Below are 10,112 nucleotides of genomic sequence, written 5' to 3'. Positions count from 1 at the left end.
CTGCTGTTTCAACGCTGCCAGACCACACTGCAGTGAAGGAGCAAGCAAAACTGATGGATTGATACTTTCAATGGGATGAACACTGATTAACGCCACAGTTAGGCCCCCTCTCCTTCCCAATAGTTGGCACCTTCACTGCCCGCTCCAAAAAACCACCGGTCACCGGTTCAGGTTTCCACAATGCTATGTTGTATCGCTTGTCTCCAACAGAGGTCATAATCACAGTAATAAGGCTCAGCCTGCTTTGTAGATAAGTCCAAAAACACACACTAAATGCGCAACGGCATGGACAGTAGCCTATCAAAAGTGAATGAGCCACAACTGTCAAACTCACCTAAAACCAGCGCACGTACCCACACACGCTTTAACATTGCTGCTGATTGTGGCGCCATTGGGCAGACTGCCCCTCATAAAGCGACAATTACCCACCGCCAACAGCTTTATTATTCCTGATGAATGTAATAATAATAGATGTGTGCAGTTGGGATGCGCTAAACGGAAGAAATGAAGTATCTGGATACGCCTCCCACAGGTCGGAGCGCGCACTGCCGAGGGGAGTGCGCGCACAGCCGCATACATTCATGGATATGTCCGCGTTACATAGCTGGACTGACGAAAGAACCAGCTGCAACGCGACAGGGCTGGTCATTTTATACTCCCTCTCTTTCTCTCTTCCCTCCCCTCTTGTCCAGGTTTTGATCGGATAGACGTCGTGCGCCATCAGCATGACCCTAAAACGGTGAGAAATAAACAAGTGGAGCACAATTTGGTAAAAGAGGTCGACTCATTTACTCAACTTTTCTTTTCCTCCCTGTAAGTGTAGTAAATAAAAGTACATTGGTGCATTATTCTGTTGTTAATAACTCAAATAATACAACTGAAAACAAGAGAAAAGTAATAAATAATCCAGTTTTAACGTGTGACACAAAAAACAAAAAACAAACAAACACACAACAAGAGATCACAAACGTGGATCAATTCATTACATCACCAACACATCCCAGCGGGTAGATTTGTCATTTTATTTAGATTTACCACGTTATAAAAAAGCCACTCTGAACTAAAGAGGGGTCTTAGACGGGTAGATCCGACTTTTTTTTTTTTTTTTTTTTTTGCCCTGCGGAGCCTCGGTTTTGTTGCGAGGCTCCATTTCTATGAGGCAGAAAGGGGCGGGGATGGGATATTCAGATGAGCCGGAGTGACAGCTCCAGTTTCTCCCAATGCTCTGTGTGTCTGAAACTCCACTGGCTCCTTCCTTCCTAACTCCTCACTTCATAGAGCTGCGTACTAAAAACATCGGACGCTAGGGGATCAAGACGCATGCCACATCGCCTCTATGTGGGCACTTTAACAGATCTTTCGGGGGTTTTTTTTCCCATTAAGGGGGCTGTGGTGGGAGGACTTTTTTTATTTTCATTGTCTGGTGACTGTTTGCACGGCTGATTATTGAGTTGATTGTTTATTATTTTGGCTGTTGTTGTCCACCGCCCAGCGCGTTTTTTCCTTCCCCTTTTTGGAATCGGCGACCTCCACCGCGCTCTCCAATGTCCTATCCTCAGGGTTACCTCTACCAGCCGCCGGGGTCTCTGGCTCTTTATTCGTGTCCGGCTTACGGGGCCTCTGCTCTGGCTGCTCCGCGGAATGAAGACTTGGCGAGGTCGTCCTCTGGCTCAGCCTTCAGCCCTTACCCTGGATCGGCTGCTTTCTCCGCCTCGGCCGGTGCAGGCTTCTCAAATCCGCTGTCATACTCCACGGACCCAGCGACGGGATTCCCATCCTACATGGTAAAAAAAAAAAAATCCTAAAACGCGTATTCAAGTTTCTGTGAGCTAAAACTTAACTGCAGGTCAGTATCTGTGCGAAATGTTCAGCTTTCAATCGCAGCCAAACAGCGCGATTAAACAGGCAGAGTGTGTGTTTCTTGTGCATTACTCAGTCAGTCCGTGCGTGCGGAACTTTTCTGTGCCGTGCGTTACAGCCCATCCAGTGGCTCACTCGTGCTTTCCTTACTTTAAAATTCCTGCACCCGTCAGGATTAAATGGGATTTTAATCGTTAGCTGGACATCATAGTGGCTTTGACCAGCGCTTAACGCGGTCTGAGCAGCTAATTATGGAAAACTGAGCTCTAACTAGGATTTTATTTGTGAGCGTTTAAGTGAATTTCTCTGTCGTGGAAAATGAACAGAACACAAACCAGAACTTCAGTGCTCGTTAAAATCACCAAGGGGATGATGATGATGATGATGATGATGATGATGATGATGAGGAGTCATCACGACTTTACCCCCTTAAGTTGAACAAACTGAATTTTAACATGAAAGGCGTGAGTCGCGAAGCTGGTGTCACAGGGCACTTTAATCGTTTAAGGAAAGGTGCACATCAAGTGATTTGCTAATGGGATTTGTAATGCTGCAAAAGGAGGAGATCTGTTAACACACTGGGGCTGCCACCGCAAAACAAAAAGGCAAACCACTGAAGGAAAATGAGGACGTTAATAGGTGATTAGTGAAAATTGAAATTTCCTTTTTATTGTCTTAACTGCTGCATTAACGTGAACTCTGTTATTAGTTCATCTGATAATGATCTGAACCATTACCTAACCTTTAGTCCGTGCATTGCTGCGGCCTGCTTTTATTCACACTGTGTTTACTGCAGTTGTAATATTTGTTTTCCCAGATATATAAAATAACATTGAGATATGTTAATATTAACAGTTCATTTGTATCAGCTTGTATTAATAAGGGCCAGAATAGTCGAACTATAATTTATTGGAAAGAAACAAATTAAATAAAGGGAGGGAGTCTTTCTCACCTGCTCACAAGTAACACATTAGCAGGTTGTAACAGAATAAAGCTGAATTATTTCAGTAGTTTTAAAGTAATTGAATTATGTTGGTGACTATGAAATGAATTAAACTATGTTTCTAAGTTTCTTCTTATTACGCTGATGGATTTATGTGCATTTTTAAACGGTCTTTGAACGCAGCACTAGAAAACACGTTGCTTACCCCCACCCCCACCCCCCCCAACTTTTCTCCAGAGCTCTCCTTATGACGCCCACACGACGGGCATGGCTGGCGCACTGAGCTACCATCCGTACGGGAGTCCTGGGTACCCGTACCAACTCAACGACCCGGCTTACCGCAAAAACGCCACCAGGGACGCCACGGCCACCCTGAAGGCCTGGCTGCAGGAGCACAGGAAAAACCCGTACCCGACCAAAGGGGAGAAGATCATGCTGGCCATCATCACCAAGATGACCCTGACGCAGGTCTCGACGTGGTTCGCCAACGCCCGGCGGAGGCTCAAGAAGGAGAACAAGATGACCTGGGCGCCCAGGAATAAGAGCGAGGACGAGGACGAGGAGGACGGAGACGGAGAGAGGAAAGAGGTGGAGCGCTCCGAGAAAACCCTGGATAACAGCGAGGCTTCAGCGGAGGATGAAGGTGGGGTGTAATCTGGCGACAGAGCCAATGATCCATTTAACATTTCAGGATAGGAAGAGGGGTGAAAGGGAGGGAAGGGGTGGATGTCCCCCTTTTTATTTACTGCTCAACTTATTTAGTCCAAAACTAACCTCGCCATAATATTAAAAGATCAAATGAAACTATTTATTTCTGTTTTATCCCTTTTATACTATTTGAATTCCTTTATTTATTTGACTGGAAACGTGGTTCTTAGTCTCACCACTAGAATGCATTGTTAAGAGGGAACAGTGCATTTTCTCTAACGTGATTAAACAGCAGGTCTCGGCCAAAGTGGACACGCTCATGCAATCACCCAGAGTGCTTCAAATGACATTATACTCTTAATGTTATTCCCGTGATGACATTTGGAAATAACGTTGGCACATAAATGGGTTTTAATCAGCACAGCCTGGTGTTTAAACTGATATTAATAATGGATAGAATTATTTAGACCTGGTCGGAAAATATGAAAACATTTAGTTATACAGATGAGTTTGAATGCAACATGATCTTTAATAAATATGTATTAATTTATATAAAATCCCAGTTTATGCATTTTTTTATTATTATTATACTGCTTATTGAAATTTAATAGGATACACGTGCCTCCTTTATTTAATTTAATCTTAATTGTTTTCCTGTTTATTTCTTAATTTAACCCAATTATTCATATTTTTAACCACCTATTTGAACTCTTCTTTTGCTTCAGGCATCAGCCTGCATGTGGACACGCTGACGGACCACTCCTGCTCGGCAGAGTCTGACGTGGAGAAGGTCAGCTGTCGTGTGGGGGAGCTGGGCTCCGACCGAGCCGTGGACAAATGCGACGAGGACGACGACGACGACGCCGACGACGACCGGCACCACGACTCGCGGGTTCATCTCTCACCAAAACCCGTCACATCGTCGCCACTGACGGGTGTAGAAGCGCCGCTCCTCGGCCATCACCACCAGCACCAGCACCACCACCTCCATCATCTCCACCACCTCCACAGTCAACGCGAGGACTTGGCCCGGAGCCTCGTCAGCGTCAGCACCATGAACTCCAGCAAATCTCCTCCATGCCTCGATGGCAGGTCCTCTGCCGGGGCGCCTCAGAACCCTGCTGCCAAACCCAAATTGTGGTCGCTGGCGGAGATTGCTACCTCGGACCAAAAGCAGCAGCAGCAGCAGCAGCATCAGCAGCAGCAGCAACTGGGGCAACCTGGGCAACCTGGGCAACCGAGCGGCCCCTCCTCCAGCGGTGGCCTCCTCACTCCCCCCACGCCTTCCACCACCTCCCCGGCTGCCAGCTCCCCCTCTCTCTACCCGCCCCCATCCATCCTTGGAAGACCTATTTATTACACTTCTCCCTTTTATAGCAATTACACAAACTATGGCAACTTCAGCCCCCTGCAGGGCCAGGGGATCCTGCGGTACACTAATTCATCTGGAGTGAGTCTGGCTGCAGCCGCCGCCGCCGCCGCGGCCGCTGCTGCTGCAAACGAGGGTCTCAGCTCCTCTCACCAGGCTCTGGAGTCGAGCACAAACCCCAAACACAGGCCAGACTCTCCCCTCGTTAAAAATAACCCAAACCAGATTGTTGCTGTCGAGCAGCAGCAGCAGCAGCAGCAGCAGCAGCAGCATTTCAGAGCGGCACATTTAGAAGCTAAGAAAGGTACGTAATGAGAAGACGAGGCAGCAACAAATCCCCCAGCAACCTGCAACTTCTTTAATCTAGTGTTGAAGTCTTGAGATTGTATTTTTCTTAAACGCCGGAGGGAAATCACTCCACGGTGGAGAAGCTGAATGATGCGTTCACGTGTTTCCAATGCAAATCTACTTTTTTTTTTTTGTTTCTTCTTCTTCTTTGTGTCACTTTCACGTGTCATTGTCGTGACACTATGGGATGGTCAAGCCGCTTTTCTTTTCTTTTTTTTTTTTTTGTTCCATCTAAATTAAGACTTTTCCAAGCGACCATGCATGAGGAACAAGTGGTGTCGCCTGATATTATTATTTTCAGAGTTCCCCCTGTTTTAAGGTAAATAATTTAGATTTTAGGATCGAATATGTGACTAAATAAGCAAAAAGAATCATAAGAAAAGGACTTTGGGCCTAATTCGTGCAATTCGTGTTGAGTGCAGTTTATTTTCTGGAAAAATTAAATTACAATTGTTAAAAAAAAAAATTACTATATGTTTATTGGGAGAGTCATTAAGTAAAAAGGGATTTGAATTTGCATTAGAAAGCTGTAGGGACAGGTAGGTGTAATAACAAAAGACTCATTACAAACATTTAGATTATTTAAATAAGACAGGCCCTCGAGTCAGCCTGAACGCGCGCACGCACGCGCACGCACACACACACACACACACACACACACACACACACACACACACACACATACACACAGTGGCAGCTTGTGAAGCCAGTAAGCAGAGAAATGTTGCCATAGCTCTGAGCAGGAATCCTATTTTGTTATGTGTCCTCAGATGTGTGTGTGTGTGTGTGTCCCCCCCCCCCCCCCTTTTATCTTTCATTATAATTATAATTGCACAGGGTCAACCAAAAGCAAACCAAACCAGTAACTCCGCTCTGTGCAACCTGACGTGTTCAAGTGTCACATAGGTGACTGCGGTGGCTGCTGCGCGCTCAAAGCTTGGCCTCCACAAGTTTTTACTAGTAATTAAGCAGTGGAGACTTTAATGAGCACTTGCAGTAGAGAACTGTTAAAGTTACAGACAGGCCTGGTAAAGTGTGTGTGTGTGTGTGTTCTGGGGTTTTTGGAGCAACTTGATCATTTGATCGTGTGGGATTTTCTTTTATTCCCGTGGTCTGCAGGTAGGTGTCACAATTGCTTTGAATATGAAAGCGAGAAAGGACACCACCTTTTAGTCTCACGTTTTAACCCCCTTAACCTGCACCCCCAAACCGGATCTAGTGCCACCATTTAGTCGGATTGAAAAGCTGCTACCGCTTCCTCGGCTCCACACAGGCTGACACACACACACACACACACACAGCTCCACACAGCACACGATAATCCATGTGTTGTTTCACTTGCTTTTTTGTTTTGATGCATTGTGAATCATGATTTACCGGTTTGAAAAAAAAAAAAAAAAAAAAAGATAAAGATCTCCCAGTATATGTGATTTAAATGTTATTTCTCAGGATCCTATAGTTTGTTTATTTGCCATGGTATATTATTTGAATAACCTCTATATGTTACGTGTGGATAATAAGAATTTGGCCTTTCTGTGAAACCATATTTGTTAAAGGAGTTGTCTTGGGACGCAAGGCGGACGGAACTGAAGTGAACTTGTGGACTTCAAAGTGGAATAGCCTACATTTGATATTTATTTTTTTAAATGATGGCGAAATGATGCCTATAATTTATGCAAGTTGTATTGCAAAAATGGGGAAACTGACATCGTCTGTTTGTCTTTGTAAATATATACACACACATATATATATATATATATATATATATAAATATATATATTATGGACAGTTTTTATTTGAGACGCATTTGGGAAAAGCTACAATCTTGTTATCAGGAGTACTTTTACTAATTTATATCTTTGAATGTAAATAAAATAAAACGCGCTGGTATAAACGTACTGGCGGAGTATGATATCAATTATTCAAAGGAGAAAATATTAAACTGTTTTCCCAACTCTCAACATCAATCTTGGGGAGTCTTTTTTATTATTATTTATAACTCAGCTGTTTGTAACACTAAACACTTTTTTTTTTTTTTTTTAGTCTGCCAAACGCAGATGGGAAATAAGTGATGAATCTCGCTTTTCATAAACATTATGACTTTTCACAGATTGCGCAATCCATTCTTGCCTAAATGGACCATCATTTTCTTTTAGAGCCTCATTCTGGTCAGGGGAAATCTCCTTCGGCTACATATTCACGACCTTGATTGGGATAAACGACGTACTTATTTCATTTTTCTCCCCTTTTCCCCTTCTCCCCTCGCCCTGCCGCACATTTATTTTTCAGTGTGATTAATACAGCCGTGGGACGCATCGGGTATTATGGGCTCCCAGCGGGCCCGTCCCTGGAGCTTTTTAGCCTGGTTCAGGATGGGTCAGCCCTGCCTGCTTCATTATGGCACGGCATTGAGCAATCCATAAAAGTCTATCTAAGCATCTGCCAGCTCCAATGGGCTGTGTGATGGGCCCTAATCGGACAGACCTTCCTCTGCTTTTCAGCCTGGCTTGGCTGTTATGGGGCCTTAGGACACAGCTAATTAAACAATTTAGACAAGAAAAAATATTATTTGCATTAAAGTGAACGTATTTCAGTGTATAAGCTATAGTTGGTGTCTTGTGCAACCTCAAAGATCAAACATCTAATATTCCCGTCCTCAAACAGGACAGGAGGCCGCTCCCAGCCAGACTAAAGCTTATCCTTCACTTTCCAGTTGAATTTGTGCTTGAGTGCTGTCCAAATCTCCCAGGACTCCTTTTCACCTTGGTTTTCCTCCTCTTCCCTCCCCCTTGCTTCATCCTAGGAAGTGATGTTTTCCTGCCACAGCGAATGTGGTGGAGGGTAAACCCACCTAAACTCAGTTAACCACCTTCCAGGTTGACAGAAGTGACACATATTGATGGTGTGCTTAGCCCCGGATGGTATCACATGTTAGAAAAGACTCTTTTAAAGTTAAAAAAAGAAACATTCAATGTTTCAATTCAGCGTCTCCTTTTTTTAACACCACAGCCTGAAACCTTTACCTCCCTCCCAGCCACCTATATGGAACTTACATCTTCTCCTGCTTCAGCCGTTGTGTTAGGACACATAAGGGTCGTAACGCTTTCATTAGGAGTTGATTTATTGAAATGCATGCTTTATCCTCAGGTGGGCTCCCCCGGGGACTCGCCACTGTTGTCACACAGCACCAGAGGCACTCTCCCAAAGCACACAGGGGCCCTGCCTTCCTCTCTTTCTTGTTTTCTCACCCGCTGCTGCTCCCTGCAAATGTCAACATTTGTTCTCAATAAAAAGAGTTATTGTTTCTGTTTAAAAAAAAAAAAAAAAAAAAAAAAAGAAAATGGCTCCGCAAACGGCCGCCTTTGAACGCATTAAAAGAAACTTCCACCCCACCTCTTTGTTTGATCGAGAGCAACGGCAGGTGAAAATGGGAGCAAGGCGTCCATTACACATGACAAACCTCAAGCTGTGAAGCCCGTTATGAAACAGTTGTGAATTTATGCCACAATTAGTCACAATTGTACAGAAGCACATCCGTTCCCTTTTTGAAGAACCTGCTCTTTGTTGACGTTTGTTAAACCATTAACAGAAGAGACCCAGCTGCCCTTGACACAGCCCACATATTGATACTCAAGGGCAAAACAGACAATTTACTGCATTGCTCAAACTACTGTAGAGTTTAAAGCTGCACTAAGCCTGCGCTTTAGAGTGAGGAACCCATTTAAAGTTATCGGGCTCTTACTTAATTCCATGCATTGCATATCAAATACAGTCATAATCCTATCATATAGCTTGCCAACAGGGGTGTGTTCATCCATGTTAAGGACTGGTTGTCATTGAAAGCTAAATTGATGGTATCTGCAGGGCTCATAAGCTTCACGTGAGTATAGACTGGAGAGCAAGTGGACTCATTCCTCTTATCGTTGATCAAATAAGCAGCTCGCATATGCAGATAATTCACTAGCTTTTTGTATCCTTTATCCCCCCCCATCAACTGTTTCTCCTCTAAAACGCTTCAGACATTAATCTGTGACGCACACCTGCGTGCTGCACCAGTAGAAAGTTAATGCTTCTAGAGTGTTATTACAGCAACAGAGGGTTTAATATGTTTCGCAAACAGTAATTGAAGTAATTATGGAAGAGCAGTAGGAGCTGGTGTATTAGACACAAGGGAGAATAATTAGTCATTTCTTTTATGTCAGGTCTATGCTTTAGAGTATTTCATGAACTCCCAAATTCAAAGGTGAAACCTCTAATAGATGAATATCAGCAACAATTCCAATACATTTTCATAGCATATTTTAAGATAAATCCCCCCATTAAGACCCAGTCATAATTGACAGTAATGTTCAGACTCGGTAGTTAGACTAATATTCAGGAAAGAGTGCGAGACAAAAGCGAGTGGTGTACAAATCAAGTACAGGTGTGTTTAATAACGCACATCAAAGTGAACGGGGCGACTTTAAAAATGAGTCCGGGGTCCTGTCCTCTCGTAAAGGTGTCACGTGAAATGTTCACTACTTTGGAATGATCAAGGGGAGTAAGCTGCACAGGATTTTGACAAACACACACACACATACTAGTGCACGCTTCTCACTGCGCACCCTAATGTACACACACACACTCTCAGACTGAGAGACGCTAAAGCTTGCCCATGCCACGCTCTAAACAAGGCCATTAGAAGCCCCGACTTCCACTCCTAATTGACAGTTATGTTTAATGCCTGTGGTGAGTAAACACTTCAGAGTAGTGGACTGCACCTTTGGGCCGTAAATCAGGCAAAACGTGGGAGCTCGCGTTGGAGGTGGTTGTGAAAACTCCTGTAAAGGTGAATGTAGAAGGTGAGGTAAAAAAGATATACAGTACAATGCAATTTATGGAACTATTGGTATGATTAATGTTGTGTTGTATGCACTTCCTTTTGTCTGTGTCTTTACACTGTTA

The 10,112-nt window shown here is 44.0% G+C and overlaps 1 protein-coding gene across 1 annotated transcript; it reads left to right on the top strand.

Annotated features, from left to right (window-relative positions):
* The first annotated feature begins 1,313 nt into the window (after positions 1-1,313).
* Positions 1,314-5,906, top strand: irx2a (iroquois homeobox 2a). Its single transcript, XM_026372285.1, has 3 exons — positions 1,314-1,784; positions 3,041-3,446; positions 4,177-5,906. The coding sequence occupies exons 1-3, from the start codon at positions 1,545-1,547 to the stop codon at positions 5,130-5,132; spliced, it is 1,602 nt and encodes a 533-aa protein (XP_026228070.1). The 5' UTR covers positions 1,314-1,544; the 3' UTR covers positions 5,133-5,906.
* The last annotated feature ends 4,206 nt before the right edge of the window (positions 5,907-10,112 follow it).

The sequence above is a fragment of the Anabas testudineus genome, chromosome 16 (genome assembly GCF_900324465.2).
Source record: "Anabas testudineus chromosome 16, fAnaTes1.2, whole genome shotgun sequence".
In the NCBI taxonomy this organism is placed as follows: domain Eukaryota; kingdom Metazoa; phylum Chordata; class Actinopteri; order Anabantiformes; family Anabantidae; genus Anabas; species Anabas testudineus.
Note: the sequence above shows the minus strand (reverse complement) of the source record. Positions and strands in the feature narration are given on the sequence as shown.

Coding starts and splice junctions, on each gene's coding strand:
- irx2a (XM_026372285.1), top strand. CDS start 1,545: ATGTCCTATCCTCAGGGTTACCTCTACCAGCCGCCGGGGTCTCTGGCT. Junction 1,785..3,040: donor CGGGATTCCCATCCTACATG/GTAAAAAAAAAA, acceptor ACTTTTCTCCAG/AGCTCTCCTTATGACGCCCA. Junction 3,447..4,176: donor GGCTTCAGCGGAGGATGAAG/GTGGGGTGTAAT, acceptor CTTTTGCTTCAG/GCATCAGCCTGCATGTGGAC.